This window comes from Solanum dulcamara, chromosome 4 (assembly GCF_947179165.1).
Source record: "Solanum dulcamara chromosome 4, daSolDulc1.2, whole genome shotgun sequence".
Taxonomy (NCBI): domain Eukaryota; kingdom Viridiplantae; phylum Streptophyta; class Magnoliopsida; order Solanales; family Solanaceae; genus Solanum; species Solanum dulcamara.
The window spans coordinates 25053896-25074999 of NC_077240.1; the positions used below are offsets into that span (position 1 = coordinate 25053896).

At 30.7% G+C, this 21104-nt stretch overlaps 1 protein-coding gene across 2 annotated transcripts; it reads left to right on the plus strand.

Moving 5' to 3' along the window:
* The first annotated feature begins 13922 nt into the window (after nucleotides 1–13922).
* Nucleotides 13923–17453, plus strand: LOC129884892 (polygalacturonase At1g48100-like). Of its 2 annotated transcripts, XM_055959167.1 has the most exons (6): nucleotides 13923–14553; nucleotides 15137–15304; nucleotides 15796–15840; nucleotides 15978–16185; nucleotides 16346–16430; nucleotides 16642–17453. In XM_055959167.1, the coding sequence occupies exons 1-6, from the start codon at nucleotides 14164–14166 to the stop codon at nucleotides 17156–17158; spliced, it is 1413 nt and encodes a 470-aa protein (XP_055815142.1). In that variant the 5' UTR covers nucleotides 13923–14163; the 3' UTR covers nucleotides 17159–17453. The 2 variants fall into 2 exon arrangements, with proteins under 2 accessions (XP_055815142.1, XP_055815143.1); XM_055959168.1 differs by lacking the exon at nucleotides 15796–15840.
* Nucleotides 17454–21104: the final 3651 nt, after the last annotated feature.

Below are 21104 nucleotides of genomic sequence, written 5' to 3' on the forward strand. Positions count from 1 at the left end.
ATCTATTCTTAATGTCCCAACTAACAAGACAATTACAGTGCTCAGTTAATTTCTTTTCAGAGTTTGTTATTTTTTAGGACCTCTCCAGTTGGAAGGTGATGGGGATTGGTGATGAGTTGGAAGGGCTATATCATCTTCCTATGCAGCAAACCCATGGAGCAGACAAAAAACAAGAAGTGTTGTTGATGGCACACAGTGGTGATTTGAATGACAATAAGTTATTGTGGCACAACAGATTAGGCCCTTCTTTAGCCAAAGTATTACATAGATTGTCCTTTTCATTAGGTGATACAAATGATGTATGCAAGAAGTGCCCAATATGTCTACTTGCAAAGCAAACTAGATTAGCATTTCCTTTGAGCTTATCTAGAACTAGAAATGCATTTGATTAGATCCATTTGGATGTTTGGGGACCATATAATGTGGCAACTTATAATGGTTACAGAGGCTTCTTGATAATTGTAGATGAAAATACTAGAATGACATGGATATATTTGATGAAACTGAAAAGTGATGTGTTTCCAATTTTGCAATCTTTCTATGTTCTTGTAAAAATCAGTTTAGTAAGCATATTAAGAAGATAAGGTCTGATAATAGAACTGAATTCTTTAACAAAGAATGTGATGCATTTTTTAGAACCCATGGAATTGTTCGTGAGAGTAGTTGTCCTTACACTCCACAACAAAATGGAGTGGCAGAAAGAAAGCACAGGCACAGGTCATATTCCTCTGAAGTTCTGGGGAGAGTGTGTTCTTGCAGCTATTTATCTGATTAACAGGCTGCCAACATCAATATTGAATGGAAAACATCCATATGAAATTTTCTATAAGGTGAAAGCCAACCCTGACCATCTAAGGATTCTAGGACGCCTAGGCTATGTAACCAGATTGCCTAAAGGTGACAAATTCCCCCTAGAGCAGATGCTTGTGTGTTTTTAGGGTACTCAACCACTCAAAAAGGGTATCTCCTGTATAATTTGGGTAGCAAAAGATTGATTGTCAGTAGAGATGTTATTTTCAAAGAGGATATTTTCCTTTTCTAAAAAATGGCCAATATAGATTTGCCATTTTTCCCAGTTCCTAATTTGAACACACAACATGATGAGAATGTTTTGGTGCCTCAGGAAGGTGAGCTAATTGATATTATAACACTATTATCTCAAGATCATTCATTTCCTGGGATAGATGGGCATGCTAATGTGATTGCAGATTTTGATACAGGCAATGATATGCTTACAGATCATGCTACAGGTGATATATATGACACTTGCACTCATGGTGATACCAATGTTCCTGACACTCAAGCTCATGTTCCTACCAATTCAATATTACCTGTTGGTTCTACATCTATTGACAGGTCAACGAACTCCCTTAAAGTGTCCTAACTACCTATTTGGATGAAAGATTATGTCACACAAGTATTAGATTCCACTCAGCCTTACTCACTTGGGAAGTATGCATCTTACACAGACATATCTCCCAAGTATTCAACATACTTATCAAATTTTTCATCTGAAATTGAACTTAGGAACTATAAAGAAGCTATCAAAGACAAGAGATGTGTAGAAGCTATATAATAGGAGATTCAAGCCCCGCAAGAAAATGGAACTTGGGAGATTGTTAGTTTGCCTTCAGGTAAGTCTGCAATAGGCTGCAAGTAGGTTTTTAAAATAAAATACAAGGAAGATGGTTCAATAGATAGGTTCAAGGCAAGATTAGTAGCTAAATGATATAACTAAACTAAAGGAATAGACTATCAAAATACCTTCTCACCAGTAGTAACGATGGTCTCTGTTAGATCCATCATATCACTAGATGCTACTGAGAATTGGATTATCCACCAGATAGATGTGTTTAATGCATTCTTGCAAAGGGATCTATTTGAGGAAGTTTATATGGAGTTGCCTAAGGGGTTCAAACTTCAGGGGAAGTGTATGTAGATGATTTGTTAATTACAAGAAATGATGCTGCACTCATTGAAGAAACCAAACATGTTTTACATAGTCACTTCAAGATTAAAAATCGAGGAGAGTTGAAGTATTTATTGGGAATTGAATTTCTCAAATCCAATAGAGGGATAGTGATGAATCAGAGGAAGTATACACTAGAGTTAATCTCTGAAGTAGGCCTGGCAGGTGCAAAGCCAGTTCTTATACCACTTGAATACAATATGAAGTTGATTAGTGTGGAATATGATGTAGGAACTGATAGCATTGATGAGTTATTTACAGATGTCACCAAGTATCAGAAATTTGTTGGAAAACTTTTATACCTCACCAATACCAGGCTAGACATATCATTTGCAGGTCAGTCTTTGAGTTACTTTATGCAGAAACCAAAGGTGTCATATTGGGATGCTGCATTGAGAGTGATCAGATATATCAAGAAAGAACCAGGAAAGGGTCTTTTGCTCAGCTCAGATAAGAAGTTTCAGCTTACAGGCTATTGTGATGTAGACTGGGCTGCATGTCCAACTACTAGAAAGTCTATTACTGGTTACCTTTCTAAAGTTTGGTGATGCATTAATTTCATGGAAATCAAAAAACAGAATACTGTTTCTAGAAGTTTTGCAGAAGCAGAATATAGAACCTTAGCTACTTTAATTGCTGAAATTGTTTGGGTGACAAGTTTATTCAGAGAATTAGGTGTGAAGCTTGAAGAACCAACCATTGTTCATTGTGATAGTAAGGTAGCCATACAGATAGTTGCTAATCAGGTGTTCCATGAACACACTAAACATATTGAAATCGACTGTCACTTTATTCGAGAAAAGACATAGCAGGGAATACTCCAAACCACTTATATTCAGAGCAAGGATCAATAAGCTGATCTATTGACAAAAGCACTGGGCAGAATTCAACATGATTCTTTAGTCGCCAAGATGGGATTCCAGAACTTGTCCAGTACATCCAGCTTGAGGGGGAGTATTGAAGTTAGTTAAATAACAAACAGCTAGTTACACTAAAGCAGTTAGTTACACTAGTTAGTTAGAAGTAATCAAGTAGCTAATTATTAATCACACGGATTAGTTGTTAGTTATCAGAGTTTGTTAGATATTGTTAGATACATTTATGTACATATATACAACATCATCCTCATTGTATCAGTTAGTTGGAATGAATCAAAGTTCAGTTCCTCTCCAATTTCTTTCTTCTTAGCTTAGATTTCATTATAAGTGATCAAAAATAAAAATTAAAAGATTGAAAGTAACTGAATCAAATTTTTAAAAGACAAAGGTTTGTGGGGGTTGGGGGTGGGGGGTGGGGAGGTTTGAAAAATTAAGCTATTTTACTAATGAAATTTCAAATTATGAAATAACAATTTTTTAGCTTGTACTGTGAATATGCTATCAGATAACAAATTGTTATAGGGACTTTCTCATGATGCAACTAGATATAATTTTTGGTCAAATTGAAAATTAAGAATAGGTGGGGACATCTCGGATCCTCCTATTTTAATCCTCAAGGTATGTATTTTTTTCTACAATATATCATTTACGAAATTATGTTTATGTTCTAGTTAAATTCTATAAGAACTACTTTTGGGATAGTGTTCGAAAATGGAGTTTCAGTTTCTTTTAATGATTATTTGGATTATGTAAAGAGCTGTATATTGTGAAATAAGCATATATGGGTGTAGTAATGTCGATCTCATATGAAGGTCATGAGCTTATTTAGGAAGCAAGAGAAGAGAAGGGTATGGTGACGCACAATTTAATTATCGTTGTTGAGTTTGTCACTCGTGAGTTATTCTTCTATTGTCGACATCTCCTTGCTTCTTAGTTAGTTTCTTCTACTATCCCCATATAATACTATCCCTATATAATGTTGTGATATAGATAAAGTGTTTAGTTAAGAACGTAACCTCGATGATACGACGCAAAAAATAACGTTTAAAAAGTAAAGTATGTAAAGCTAAACTTCTTCTTTGTTAAGGCATGGTCTGAAGTCACATGTTCCTCCTATAAAGATCGTCACATATTATATGCTACTTGAAAGGAATCTATTCCTACTATAGATTTTTTTTTTGTTAGCATTTCAGTCGTACTCTTTTCAAGTTAAGATTTTATAAGTTTCACATAACCGTAAATTCAGTTAATTTTTTAAAAGTACTTATACGATATATCTATCTCGTAATTAAATAAAGTAATTGTTCATGAATTAGTCATATGCATACGTAAATATATGATTCTTAAGCTAAAAAAGTAATCAACAAATTAAATTACGGGTTATATAATTCATGAGTTACTTATTACATGCCTTTAAATATAAAATAAGATTATAATCTACTCTGCATTGTGAGATGAGTATCTATGGAATCACTATGTGCGAGCTATTGTGTATACAGAATTCAGACAACAGTCAGATGGAGCTTCCCATCGTAAGTCTCCTGACTAATATAGGCCTTCAAGCAGATCTTACAGCAGTCTAGAGGCATACCTTACAGACGTTAGACTCATACTATAAGATTTCCCATAAAGTTATAATTAACAGTTGAGTACAAATGCAATACATGTGTCACTAATCGTCTATAATAGGCTATCCTGTCAGTTAGTACTACAAAAAAAATGTAAGAAAATCACCTAGGCAAATTTTAGGTAGTATAGGACGTTATATGAGGACCCCTGAGGTTAGGGAAGGACATGGTATATGATATATACGGAATATTATCGATATCGAAATTTTTTATATCGCGATATGGAGATATTTATAATATTTTTTATGGTATTTGGTGTGCCTTTTAAATTTCTTTGATATTTATAAAATAAATATCGAAATATCATATACCGCATCAAAGTTTTATAGTAATATATAAAATTCATATATATTATATTTAAGATTATTAAATATAAGTATATATCACCAATTTAATGAGATTATATGTATCTCTATAGTTGAATTGGAAGTTGAAGTATATATGCTTCTATGTTTCTTTTGCAAAGTGGTCTACAAGCCATAATAACTACTATATGAAAAATATTTCAGTTCTCATGAAGCTACGTATGTCAGGTTAGATTTTAGATGTCAGTGAATAAAATTTTTGGTGTAAATTATAGGGGACTGTGCTTAATTTAAGGCAATGTTGTTTAAATTTTACATTTTTGTCTACTTGATCGTGATTGAAATGTTTTTTTTTTGTGAAATTATTTAACAAAGATAGTTGTTAGTTTAATATGATTGAGATGTTTTAAAAAAAATAAAGTTATAATTTTTTATTATATGAATAGATGTAACTTGAAATCAAATAAATTATGATTACCGAACAACCATACCATAATATAATCGAAATTAAAAATACTAAATTATGTCGAGCTAATTTGATATGATAATGATATAGTACTTTTATATATCGAAAATTAAAATTATCGTACCGAATTTTAAAATACCGTACCATGTCCACCCCTGCTCTACATTCAGCCACACCACAGTGACCCCGAAGCGATCTTCTTCTAGTTGCGGGACGAAATCCGACAGCCAATTGCTGGCTCTGAATAACCAGCCCAGCGCGAACTGGGATCGCTCGCCAGCTAGGTCAGATTGGAGCAAGATTTTTTGAGAACATATTCCCCATATTCGGGTCATAATTTCATTTTCAGATATTGTTTCAAGTATGATAAATGCTCAGACTTGCTCACCTTTGATATCTAATTCGAGTATTTTTACATGTCTGCTAGTTATTCCGTCTAGTTTACATACTAGTACATGTTTTATATGTAGTGATGTCTCTGGGAACACTACATTTCTGTCAATGCAACTCAGGTATTCATGACAACAAACATCCAAAGTAGACCAATGCCTCTCTATTGATCATTTGGTAAGATTCATCTTTATCTGGAGATATTATTAGATGTCTAAGAGCTTATATTTTGAGGCCTTGCCCAACCAGTTATCAGTTACTCAGCTACAGATTCTTTGGAAGCTTCTTATACTTAGTTTTATTTTCAGTTATACAGTTAGTCAATGGGCCTTTCAGTTAATCGTGTTTCAGTAGATATAAGGATCTTGGTATATATTTTACTGCCTATATGTTTATAACTTTAGCATGGGTTCAATATATGTTTAGCAGGTGCTCATACGGATCCTCAATGTCCTTCCTCTGTCAAACTGGGGGCATGACTATTAAAATGTGATCAAAGTATAAATAAAGATAATTTAATCAAATTACTCTTTAAGTTTGTTGGCAAGAAGCCATCTCTGAACCTGAAGCTTCAAGAGAAAAATGAAGAGAAAATAAAGAAGAAGAAGAAGAAATGAACGGTCAGAACAGAAGTCTCCAGAAGAGGCCTTTTATGTGTCCAAGATAATGGACACAATGTATCACAGCCGTTGATGCTCGACATAGTATCACAACCATTGAAATTAATTTTGATGGATCAAATCAGGATCATACACCTCAGCAAATAACACCTGTACATAAAAACAAAATTAGTTAGTTTTGGTATTTACTTAACCAATGAGAATAACACAAATATGTGTAGGATTTTTTTTTGTTTTCCTTAACAGATTATTCATTAGGATTTTGTATAAAAGAGGTACAAATACAATATTAATGAATATACAAAAATTCCCAAAAATTCATACATCTTCATCTTGATTTTCTCACAAAGTTAATATTTTCCTAAGAAGTATAACAAATAAAATAGATATGAGTGAATATACCTTTAATAAAATAATTTATAGTCAATTAAAAATTAATGATCGATTTAAATCACAAGCTATAAAAGTCTGTATTTCTTTTTGAACTCAATTCCTAGTCAATGCAATATTCACAATATTCAAAACTTTGAAATTTCAAATAAAAAAGACTAAATTCGAAATCCAAAATTTCAGACAAAAATTCTAAAAAGTTACTTTCTTTTTTGTTCATTTTTACTTGTTATTTTTAGCATATCAAGAGAAAAAATATTTTTTCTTTCATATTTTATTTTTAACATTAATTATTTTTTTTTTAAAAATAATTTCTTAAAATTAAGATTAGATATTAATATAAATATTATAATAAAATACTCATATTAATCATTATTTAACAAAACGTGTAAAATGATTAAATAAAATGAACTAAAGGAGTAAATTTCAAGCTTGATCGTTCATTCTTTTGTCCTTAAATGGATCACAGCCCAGGAAAAATGAAGCTTCGCTCGCATGCTGGATTTGAATATTTCCTTTACCGGCCTTAGTTTGACTTTTCAACTCTTCCAACTTGGTCAAAACAATTTGTCAACTTCATGTATTTATGACTGACGATTGCAATGGTTCAACACTCCAACATATCACTAGTCATCCTAATTCAATAAAATTTGAGTAGGTAGTTTAGTGATATTGTCTGTAGCATACGAGTGATTTTGATACTATTTGTAGCGGTCTATTGATATTGTATGTTTTGAATTTAGGTCCGTACGATTTTAAAACGTGTTATTAGTGTGTAAGATCTGTTTATTTATATATCCAACATCTCTTTTATATTTTGTCGATGTGATGTGAGACTTCTTATCTTAAGATGAGGTGTCACACGAATGTTGCCGCACATTTATGTGAGAAAAACAGGGGTTAGCGAAAATATAAATTATATGGAGAATTTACTTGGGAATTATTTCCGCGGAAAATTTCTATGAATTTTCATGCAAAAATATGAAATTCCTAAATTCTAGACTTTTTTTACATGCTAAAAATATTTCCACAAAAAAATTGGTAGATAAATTTTGCGCCATTTCCGCAAAATTATTACATGGGAAATTATTTGAGGAAAAATAATTTGCAATTACCATTTTCCTAGGTAAATTCGCAAGTAATGAAAAAAAGTAATTTTTTTGTCTATTTGTAAGGAGATCTCTAATAAACTTATTTGCAAATTTATTTAGTAATAAGTACTTAAAAATTTATCTAGAAATATTTTTATGTGGGGTATTACCGAGGGATTCATGTTCTGCGAATTTTGTTGGGGATTTATTTCTTGAGGATTCACTTGGGAATTTTCTTATTTTGAAATATTACTTGGGGATTTTATTGTTGTGAATTTGGTTAGAGATTTTTTTTTGAGGGATTTACTTTGAAATATGCATACTTGATTTTTTTGATTATCTTGATAAAAAAATAGATATAATTTAAGTGAAAGTTTTTTCTTGGAATCTAAGATTTTTCTTTAGTTTGAATTCTTCGAGGAATATTTTTAAAAAATATGTTTAAAAAAATTAATAATTATAAAAATATAAATGCCAATGACATTAGAATGAATTTTATTGTTAAATATTTACTCTACTTTTAGGTTAAGTAAAAACACTATACAATAATATCAATCAAATAAGATGTTGGAACATTACCCCAAATTACTTAGTTATTTATTTAAACTTCAAACTTATAAATTTATTCATATTTTCAATTATTTACTTATAAGAACTTTGTATGTGTAATTTGAATTTTTGTCTACGTTTAATATGCTTAATCATGGATATTATCTCATAAAAAGTGTAAGCATAAAATTTTCATGATATGTTGGGTGGTAGTGAACTTTAACCAATATTTTAAGAGTCAAATTATATAAACTTTAGTCAATATTTTAAGATATATTTTGTTATTGTATTAATATGAGATAAATTTATAGCACTTTTCATGTAATTTATAAATATCTAAATTATATTTTAAATATTTAATTATTTAATTTATCTTTAAAAATTAATCAAATTAGAGGAAGACACCAAAAGTTTTTGTATATAATCCCCTAGGTAGGGGTGTACATGGACCGGGTTGGTTCGGATTTTTTACAAATCAAACCAAACCATTTGTGTCGGGTTATTAAATCTATAAACCAAACCAAACCAATAAAAGTCGGGTTTTTCGATATCAATTTTTCTCGGGTTTTTCGGGTTTTTTCGGGTTTTTCGGGTTTCTCGGTTTTTTTGGGTTTTTTCGGATTTTTTTGGGTTTCTCATAGTATCTAATAAAAAGCACAGAACAGTGCTTCTTAAAAAGAGTTCTAGTACAAAATATCAACATATAAGATGGAGGCACAACACTGTTTGAAGTTTTAACTTTATAATATAACTTTATAAGATAAGTTTTTTTTGTATATTATTTAGATGGGCTACTCAAATCCAAATCTAAATGTAAGAAAGAAAACAAAAATTATGAAAAAAATTTAAAAAATATTTATAAATTACATTTTAATAAATATTTTTATATATAACATAATTTAAATGTAGTATATCTATAATCGGGTCGATTTGGGTTCGGTTTGACTTTTTTTAGTTAAAACCAAACCAACCCTATAATGGTCGGGTTTTTTTTTCAAACACCAAACCAAGTCAAACCAAACCACTAGTCGGGTTTTTTTTCCGGTTTGGTTCGATTTGTCGATTTGGTGCGGTTTATCGGTTTGTCCTGTACAGCCCTACCCCTAGGAAAGTACCCATTGAATTCACACTTTTCTAGTAGTGTTAGTAGTATATTTAGAGACCATGTAGTTCCATATTTTCCATTGTCTACTTTTGTCTTTCTATCGTATTTTCTTGTCATCATGTTTCGAATACTCCTTGTTTGAGTCGATTATCAGAAATAATTTTCTATTCTATTAAAATAAAAGTAAAATTTATATATATTCTAAAACTCGACATATAAAATTATATTAGATTTATTGTTTTTGTTATTATTATTGTAATGTCCCATGCTAAGAAATTCATTAAATTTAAATTATGAACTCGATGTTTACCATTATTTCGTGGTCTGATCAATTTGTCAACTTCGTGTATTTTCTTTTAACATTATAGAGTTGTTTATTTGGAGATAAATTTCCTTTAACAAAAGAGAAATTGAGGGGCTTATCTTCACTATACAAATTTTATGTACTTGCTGATAGTACTTTATATTATATGTTTTTGGCATAGTATAATAGGATATCAGAGAAATTTACTCTTCTCTCATATTTCATGTGATTTTATTTTTAATTATTATAAAAAAATTGTCAGAATTTTATACTTAAAAACTATTTAATTTTATATTTACTCCCTCCGTTGCTTTTTTATTTATCTAATATAAAGCAATGGAGGGAGTAAATATAAAATTATAATAATTTGTAAGTATACCCCCTCCATTGCTTTTTATTAATCTAATATATTAAATAATTTTTTAAATTTATTTGTTCATTCTAGTAAATCAATAAGAGATATTCTTTCTTTATTTATTAGCTACATAACTTGTTAATTAGGAGCTACTTGATGTAAATGAGCAAGGGAAGAGGAGTAAACGTGGAATTTTCTCCAACTTTCGTTTTAGTTGTTGACTGTACGGATTGTTTTTTTAGTGCTTTCACGTAATTTAGCTTATTATATACGTTACCTTTTTTTTAAAACAATGATTTATAACTGAAATATTCATGTATGTGATCAGCGACGGATCTAAAGGGTAGGGAAGGGTTCCTTCGAATCCTCAATTTAAAATTATATGATATATATAAAATATTTTAATATTTTTTTTACGTATATATTGATTTTGGACTTTCATAACATAACATAGACTTTGGTTTAGTGATTTGAAAGGTTCAAAATTCAGAGATTTTATATTCAACTTTTAAATATTATATTATTTTTTAATAAAATTTTTAGATCCGCCACTGTATCTAAATAATGATACTATAAAATAAGCAGCTTGTACATACGTGTACGTGGATTAAAATGTATAAATTTATAATTCAGCACTAGCAAGGGCAACCGAAAGGTTGAAAGAGACAAAAAAGTTTCCCATAAAATGCTCTCTTTTTGTTTTTGTAATGTGCTTTAGTTTTTTTTTTCCTCGTATAAAGGTGGATTTCAAGATTTGTACTTTAGTGTCTCTGAAATATAGAATAACAACTCTAAGTGTTGGTAAATGAGTTTAAGCTAAACTTTATATCCATATTTAATACATTTTTAAAAATTTAATATATTAGGTATAGTCATAATAAAGAAAAAAATATAATTTTATTTGGTACTAAAAAGTTATAAAAAACAATAAAATAATTAAAATTTAATAAAAATTAAACAAATTGAGTTTGACTCGCATTTTAACTCAGTTCAATCTAAATAACTTTTGAGTGGATCTATAATCTGCCTATTTATTAACTTAATCAAATCCGCGCATTTGATACCTCTCTAGTTGAAAGCCTACCTCCGCCTTAGATCACAAACTTTGTCTTGAAGTTGTGTTAAAGGAGTGATCGATCGATGTAGAAGTAAAGTATTTTAAGGACCACAAGAATTCATGCTTACTGGATTCAATGATTGCTTTACTAATCTGGTATCTTACAGCAGTCAATTAGTAGTGATTAGTGCCTTAGCAAATATAACTATTGAGAGCACAGTTGACCCAAAAATTTCAATAAAATGGTGACATGTATTTGTAATGTATCGATATTTATTATATAAATATGTATATATGATTTATACAATACATATTTTTTCCCCAATCGCGACCAACTACAATCTCTTTTCAACAATTTTAATTTCTAGATATGAGTTTGTTTCGATGTTTCAAAGCTTCGGATATTTTGTTCAGTAAAAATGATTCATATTTGTGGCACGTCGAATGATAAAATCAAGCTTCAAGTAAAAGCCTTAACGGTTAATATTGGAGTCTTTTAAATCCAATCAACTCAAAATCTCCTCTAACTGGGGAACAATACATGTCATGAGCTTGGATTGTGACAGACTTGCTAGTGAAAAACCCTTTTTTAGAAAAAAATAATACGTTAAAGAGTAATAAACAAATAATTTACTAGTTTGTAGGAGAATATTTTCATTTTCCTATAACTAAACGTTAGAAAATAATTGTCTTTGCACTCACAAGTGAAAGAAATTTGCAGACTTGTTCCACTTAATTAGGAAGGTGAAAATTTTAATGCACTTCGCTGGCAATAGGTTTGACTGAATTATCATTTTAGGTTATTAATGATAATTGAATTATTTTGAGTAACGAATTTTAACCCAATAAAAATTTTGTTTAAATTTTTCTTACTTTTGTCTTTTTGAATTTGTGAAGCTGAAATGGTTTAGTCAATCTAGCAATTAACATAAGACGAATCTAATCAGGTGTTAGGAGAATCTTACTTTCTTAGTCACTACACTAGTAGTGTACTAATTTAATTATGTCCACTTTAATTTCTGAAATTCTCTGGCGCTGTACCAATGTTTATCAGTCGTATCAATTAAATGTGGAATGTTTATGAGAAAGTATAGGGGGTGGCAATGCAACTAATATTATTTTTGCAGGTATAGAAAAAGTAAATGTTGGCAGAGGGGGTATTAATTTGTGACCAAAGTGGAATGAAAATTAAAAATAAATAAATTTGGGACCAGAGAAGAAAAGGTGAAAAGTTATGGGGAATAACATGGGGGTAACTAGCGGAAGGATCTAGGTGAGGATTATATATACGAGGGCGGAGCCAGATAGTGTCGAGGAGTTCATTTGAATTTTTTGTAGTGAAAAATTACATCGTTTATATATAGTTAAAATTGATTTTTTTTCATGTATATATATTAGATATTGAATCTTGGTTTGATTTCTTCGTCTGTTTAATTTTTTGTATTATAAATTCTTAATAAATTTTTTAACTCCAATCACATTAGATATATGACTTTTTTTCTAAGTTAATGGCCATTCCCTTTTTTCCAAGGGGCAGAGTCACTGCATGCGCGGCCTTCCACATTCTCAAAAAAGGCCAATATCTGCTGTCTAAATGGCCTATCTCCTGTAACACTATACTATTTGGTTCAACTATAAGACCTAGAATAACCAGTCTAACTAATGTAATGCGTAAATGTTACTTTTTCATTTCTGCTTTCATCTTCTTGTTGATAATAAAAGTTATAGTAGTATATAGGTCTGCACTAGAGGAGACACATCTTTTCAAGTGGTGTCGTCCAACACTGTTTTGTCGAACATTTTAATTCAATACTGTACTCATGTAATATTTTTCTAATATGTTACTTTCTCCATTTCAATTTACGTGACACATGTAAAAAGAATGATATACTTCTAAATTGAAAAAACTTTATACTTAATCCTATATTTTACTTTACCATTAAAGAGAAACTTATATAATCCTATACGAAAATGTAATCACTTGTTAAAGACAACAAATTACACAAGTTATAGACCTATTGGAGGTCAGGGTCAGATTATAAGGACCATGGCGGTCTTTGATTAGACATGAGATTGGGTGGGATGGGGAGCTCCGGGCCCGGAGAATCTGTGTACTACAACCTACGTACCACCACCGGAAAACATTCCTCGCATAAACCCCATACCTTTCTTTTGAATCTTGAATCGAGAGAAGTTAATTATGAGCCCTTCACCACACATACTATATTTTTAAGTCTTTATTTCTTTCTAAGCTTTCTCTCTCTCTATATATACCTGCTAACTAAAATGAGACAAAGAATAATGCAGTAAATACTCTTCGTCTCATTTTAGTTGTCAAGTATACTAAAAATAGTTGTCCCAAATTAGTTGTCAATTTAAACAATCAAAAAATAATTAGTCATCTTTTTTCAACTCTACCCTTTGTAATTAAGTCATTTTGAAATGGAAAAAAAGTTATTACTACAAAAAAGGCATTTTGGAAGTTACATAACTACTTCTTGTTAAACTTTTGATATTCTTTGTCTATCATACAATATATAACACATAAATCAATGATATTTAAATTATAAATTTAATAATCCATTAATAGAGATTAATTTTCATAATGATTGAAGAATATTTATAGTAGGGTTATATTAGTCAAATTGCATCCCTTATATAAAAATAAATTGATTTTAGAATTGGCGAAACAGGCTATAATTGTGACACACAAAATCTTGCTTACGATACTATACTGTAGGCATGTATTTAGTCAGCTATATATACGGGCACGTCAACCATGAGTACAAGGCAAAGATAGATAAATGTGTTCAGCCTTTCGGCTCCTGCAAAACACACAAACATTCACACTAACTCCCCCTTTTCCTTTTAGTACTATATATTTATGTGCAAGTTGACACACATAGCCATAAAAACTCTTCCAATGCTAAGTTCCTTTCCACTTTCTGAACAAATCAGAGTCTTTTCCTAATTCTCAAAAATTCCCTCACATACATTCTTCCGTACCCAATTTGAAAGTAACGTTTCAACACAAGTGATCATTTTAGAAAATCGTAATGGCATCGCTATCAACCCTTCTTGTTACATTTTACATGTCATTAATTGCATTATTATTATTATTTAGTCATGTTGTTACTGCTAGGTACCATCACCACGGACACCGCGGTCACCATAATAATAAGAAACAACACAAGCATAATAATTCTCACATATCGTATCCGCCTTCAATTTCACCTGAGCCTTCTAATTCGGACGAAGGGGTTTATGATGTGAGGTCTTTTGGTGCCGTGGGGGATGGCGTTACGGATGACACTGAAGCTTTTAAGGCAGCGTGGGATGCTGCTTGCCAAGTTGAGTCATCAGTCATTCATGTTCCCGTTGGTTACTCTTTTATGATACAATCTACTATTTTTACTGGTCCTTGTCAAACTGGCTTGGTGTTTCAGGTATCAACTTAACATACTACTTCTTACTTCCTAATTCCTTAATTTATGCTAATTTTTAACCTTTCTAGTCTATTAAAAAATGACAGTTATGATTTAGCTGATCCGTATATCTTTTGTGAAATGATTTTTAACCACGTGTTATCAAAGTGTCACATTCTATGAAATAGATGAAGTATGTCTTATTCTATTACTTCTTATATTCCTTTTTATGTGGCATTAGCTATTTGATACTTCACATGTTCTATAAAATATGACATTTATACATTTAAAAGATAATTTTATTATAAATTTTTCATTTTACTCTTAATTGACATGCTTTTAGGTATAAGACCACAATTTTTTTTCTAATTAGAAGTTGTTTCTTATATTTTGTACTCAGTCTAATTATACCACCTAAATTAAAATAAAGGGAACAATTTCGATGTACTCTAAACGTCATGTTTTTAGAGTAAGAAAATAACTTGGCATGTCATATCTTTTCTTAAATTTTGTATTCGGTCAAACTATGTCATCTAAATTAAAAAGAATGGAATAATTTTGCATTATGTAAATAATTATTGAATTTATGTGGCAATATGTGAAGTTGGAAGGTACTATAATGCCGCCAGATGGACCAGAGTCGTGGGGGAGCAACAAGAGTAAGCGGCAGTGGCTGGTATTCTATAGAGTAAATGAGTTGTCATTGCAAGGTGGAGGCGTCATAGACGGAAGAGGAGAAGAATGGTGGAATCTTCCTTGTAAACCCCATAAGGTATATATGGGGATTGGGGACTAGTATCTATGTGTCTACTTACTTTTCTCTCTTTTTTTCGTTTTATATCTGGTGTTCGATATTCATATTGGAATCGACTAAATATGGATTCGAATCAGAAAGTTTTATATTTGGGGTAAATTCTCCCTAACAAAGGCTACTCCGTACTAAAATGCAAAACCTCTATTTAAGAATGAAGAAGTACTTACCACTCCACCACAATACTTTTCTTTCTTTTCACTCCATTATATATGGATAGTCAATAACTGTAATATTGAAGCTCGACTAATTTAGATTCAGGTATTGTAGGGTCTATTTTTAGAGGTGGTGCTCTTAACAATTTTTTTTCTGTTCCTATAACTCGAACCCAAATTTTTTAATTAAGAATAAAGGGATCCCAACCATCCCAGACTCAAGTTGATTAATTTCAATAATCTTTACACGTACATATGAATAAATTATCTAATCCTAAGTACCTTTAACTACAACAGGGACCTAGTGGAAGTACATTGCCTGGACCATGTGACAGCCCAATTGTAAGTGAAAAATAAACTTCTACCACTAGGCATTCCTTGAAATTAATTGTACATTATGTGAATTAAGGTGATATTATTCATTCATTTTAATTTCTTAATTCTAATAACAAATTTGAAATTTGGTACGTAAATTGCAGGCCATTAGATTCTTCATGAGCTCAAATCTAACGGTGGAAGGAATTAAAATGAAGAATAGCCCCCAATTTAATTTCAGATTTGATAACTGCAAGAATGTGCATATTGAATCCCTACACATCACAGCTCCCATCTGGAGTCCCAACACTGATGGCATTCACATTGAGCAGACCAGCAATGTTGAAATTTATGACTCACTCATCTCTAATGGTACGTTAATTTTACTTACTTAATTAATACTATCAAAATAACTTCGAGTATTTATGACTCTGGTGACAACACCTGACATGCCAATGACATGATTTTCTAGAAGTTAACACGAAAATTAAAATTCCTTGTTAACATTTTGGTTCAATTTGTATACTATTAGGTGACGATTGTGTATCAATAGGAGCAGGATGTTACGATGTGGATATTAGGAATCTCACATGTGGACCTGGAGGACATGGAATCAGGTAGAGCTAATTAATAATACTCTACCCTACTTGCTTAATTAATTATACAACTTGTACATGTAAATATACTTTCATATATCAAAAAAGCAACAAATTAAAACAAACATAAGAATGATTTTAACTTTTGCATTCCTTTATTTATATATCTTTATATAATTCAATATTGTCAGTGTACATAATTTAAACTGTTATTTGTTGCAATGTATAATAGCATTGGGAGTTTAGGCAACCACAATTCGCGAGCATGTGTAACAAACATAACAGTTCGGGACTCAGTGATAAAGCAATCAGATAACGGAGTGAGGATCAAGACATGGCAAGGCGGATTTGGAGCAGTATCAGGAGTTTCTTTCATCAACATTCATATGGACAACGTACGAAATCCCATTATAATCGATCAATTCTACTGTCTCTCGAAAGACTGCAGCAATCGGACATCAGCAGTGTCCGTTTCAGACATAGAGTACGCGAGTATTAAAGGAACATATGATATTAGAAGCCCGCCAGTCCATTTTGCTTGTAGTGATACTATCCCGTGCACTAACATAACACTATCGGACATAGAACTTTTGCCTGATCAAGGCGAATTAGTCTTGGATCCCTTCTGTTGGAACGCATATGGAGGAGTACAAGACACATTAACAATTCCACCTATTTTCTGCTTGTTAGAGGGAAATCCTCCAGCAATGTTTGAGAATAATGACTTGGGGTATTGTTCGTCGTCATGAGACATTTTAATAATAATGCTTGATTGTGCGGGTCCTCCCTTTTTTTTTGTGTGTGTTTCTGTACATATCAGGTTTATAATATAATAGATTGATGGATTTGAGATGGGAATAATAATCCGAAACATCCATCGATATAATGTTATTTAGATTCAGAAAGGGAGCTTATTGTTTGCTATATATAAGTTTCCCTTTGACATTTACTTTAGCCTTTAGGTTTTTCTATTGATGTAATATTTTTTGTGCTTCCTGAACTAATGTCAGTAATATAATTGCTTATGTGTGCTACTTTCAACAAGTAATGGCACAAATATCTCATGCATGCATTCATTTAAATGTCTCTTTATTAAGGCAAACAAGGATTAAAAGTATATATAATATGGCCACATTTATCAGCCGTTATGTTGATTCTTAAAAAAATTAATAAAATATTTTGAAATACAACTTTTAAAAATATCACTACTATAAAAAAATTCGCAAGACACATGTTCGGTGATACAAGTTGTGCCTCAATATAATTAGGCAAAAAAATTAAGTCAAAACACAAGTTATTCCTCAAGACATGGAGTATAGTTGCACAAGTTATGTCTGAAGGCAAATGAAATTAAGCACAATGCATAAGTTTAGTGACTCAAGTTATGTTCACGTTATGCCTAACACATAAGTTTAGTGACACAAGTTATTCCACAGGACATAAGTTTGGTAACACAAGTTATGACTTAAAGCAAAAGTTCTCTGAAAGTTTTATCCAACGAATCAGAAGTTATGCCTCAAAACAAAGCATTCTCTAAAAAAATTTGCCTGCGAAATTAGTTTTGCCAACAAAATTAGATCATAATTAAAAATAATTTAGTCTAAAATTTTTAGTAAATGAGCAGCAAGAGAAAAAAAATTAAAGGCCATGAATTTTAGGGGCAAAAACTTGTAGTACAACATAATTCAAACCTACAAAAATAAAGTCTTTGTTCAACAAAAAAGGTCTACAAGCTTCGATAACTTTATTAAAAAAACTTGTATTCAAATAGAACTACAAAAAAGAAACCTCGTACCTTTGTGAGAAACAAAGACTGCGTACTACATAGTGGGCATTTGGACATATTTTGAGATGAAATAGAAAGAAAAATAGACCAACTGAGGTAAAAGTTGAATTTGTTGTGCGGAGATTGAAGTTGTGTGTTGCATACATATGGGCAATGGTGGAGTTAGGATTTTGAATAAGGGGTTCAAAATTTGAAGAAGTAGACACACGAACTAGCCGAGGGAGATTTGACATCTACTATTTAATTATACATAAAAAAATATTACTCATGTATAAATAATATATTTTTTCTCCTAAGGGGATTTGGATGAACCCCTTAGCCACAATGTGGCTCCGTCCCTGCATGTGGGGCGGAGCTAGTTTAAGGTTAGGGGTTCATCAGAATCCCTTTAATGGAAGATTACATATTTTATATATAGTTAAAATTATTTTATATATATAGTAAACCTTCTTCCGCTAATTCGTATATTTATTTTTTTTATATTTTGAACCCGCTTAATGAAAACTCTAGCTTTGCGCGTCCATCATTGCATACATGATCTTAGTTTACTTTGAAAGAGAGTTTGTTAGGTCCAAGATTGAGAGTAAAAGAATTCAATATTGTGCTTATAATATACGATTAAACGACCATTACTTAAATTATTAAATTTCTCTTGAAGTTCAAAAAATAAAGGCTGATATTTGGAAATACTCAGGGTCAAACTAACATTTACAAATGTTAAAATTCATTATCTTCAAATGCTGAAGTTAAATTCATGTCTAACCACTACTAAAAGTTAGAAAAGTTTATCACCGTATTAAATTATGATACTGGTCAGAAATTAAGGTCAATAGATCAACCTCAAATAATTTAATAGATGAAAAAATAATAAAATAATGCTTTTTATAGTGGTTAAAAAATAGGATAAGATCTCGAGGTTTCAAATTTAAATTTATACATAATTAAAAATATTAAGTGATTTTAAATTTACTTAAATTTTGATAGACAAAATTACTTAATATTTATATTTATGATTGTGAAAAGCAATAGATATTGAGTAAAAAAATTGAGATGCATAAATTGACCTGGACAGTACGAAAAAAAATTGAGGCGAAACGTGTGCTTTGAATAAGTTCAAACACTGTGAATTTGTTAGGTGAAGAACATCCACTTAACATAATTAATGCAAAATCATTCTTCCTTACTTGTTTATGATTTCTAATTTCTCATATTGCGGCTCAATAAACATTGTGAATTTTCATAGTACCAATCATGAGGTGACAAAATAATAGAATGTCATACTTCCATTATGCAATTAAAAATATTTCTACTTAATGATTTGAAGCACACCATAGCTCATTAACATGACAAGGTTTAAAAGGTGCTGATGTAACCTAATTAAAATTGTGCTAATTTAGTGTCTACTTTCCGACCTTATTTAGAATTAAGACAAATCCGGTTCTGTGGCTATTTTTTTTTTTAAAAAAAAAGAGGATGAAAGGATAAGAGGAAATATTAAAATTTTAAAGTCTACTTTTTTGTTGGTGAAATTAATTATAGGTTTATAGCCACTAGGAAGAAAAAGAAAAAAGCAATACGTAGGAACAAAAAGAACATTACATCAAGGTCTAGATTAACAAAAAAAAAACACTATAGTATGATAGCATTAGAGTTCTCTCTTTTCAAAAAATAAAATAATAATAGGGATAGGGAAGGAAAACGAGAGGAAATTACAAGGTGAAGAATAAACCACTTATGGCAAAATTTTGAGTAGTCAATCAACTCGTTTTCTTGTACGAGTAGAATTTGATTTTCTATCTATTACCGCGGGTTTATTTTAAAAAATATATACGTATCCTAAAAACTGTTGTAGATTCAATAATTAAGAAGCATTATTCATATTTTTCTATCGTCTCTCTACGTTGCAACGAATAGGAGTACTAAGAGGGAAATATTTTTACGCCTAATAAATAGATAAATATTTTAATTTGACATCGACTGATAATTAAATATTCAATTTTAATAATGCACAATTAGACATTTTAACTTAGTTTAAATTGATCTTGAAATACACTTTTGAAATATGCATTCTCAAAATTGAGGTGTTTACACGGACAACTTAAATCAAATTAAGGTGTTTAAATGTACATTCTAAAAGTTAAAGATAATTAATTGCCAATTAAAGTTAAATTAAGTTAAGATGTCTATTTATGTATTGTATCAAAATACTTCCTACTATAAAAATCCTTCATTCCAAATAATACACATAAACAGGAGACGGAAGATGTAAGGCATTAAGTTACCGATTTAACATAACCCACATATATGTGCTAAGAAATATATTAAGCATATACAAAAATTAAATTTAAAACATATAATTATTATTTATAAAATTTAAATTTTGAATTCGACTACGTAACCTTAGACAATTGGTAAAGGGAAAGAAACTTGTGAAGAAAGTGAAAGTAAAATGGTAGAGAAAAGCAAATATTGGAGGCGCATGCGCAAAATATATGAAATTGAGTTTCATATTGGAGGAAACAAAAGGGAAAAGGTAGTGTCTCCATAAACTTTAAAAAACAATATTAATGGGTTAGATTCTAGGCCTATATTATATATACTATTATAGTGACTTATATTATTAAGTTGTGTGACTCTTATGGGAAGAAAAAGAGAGGTGACGGTGCACCATACTATCAACTTAATCGATCGAGGTTACGGTATTTCTTTATTTTTAATTAAAAGTTTTGGATTTGAGTCATGTTGAGTATAAAATTGTCTTTATTAGGAAATGTTTTACCTCTTAATGTAAAACTTTTCGATGCAAATTTAGATTTAATCGAATTTTAATATAAATATCGAACATCGGAAAAAAAAACGATCGACGACTAGCTAGCTAGCTGCTAAAACCCAACAACCACCCCACAAAA

Coding starts and splice junctions, on each gene's coding strand:
- LOC129884892 (XM_055959167.1), top strand. CDS start 14,164: ATGGCATCGCTATCAACCCTTCTTGTTACATTTTACATGTCATTAATT. Junction 14,554..15,136: donor AAACTGGCTTGGTGTTTCAG/GTATCAACTTAA, acceptor CAATATGTGAAG/TTGGAAGGTACTATAATGCC. Junction 15,841..15,977: donor GACCATGTGACAGCCCAATT/GTAAGTGAAAAA, acceptor CGTAAATTGCAG/GCCATTAGATTCTTCATGAG.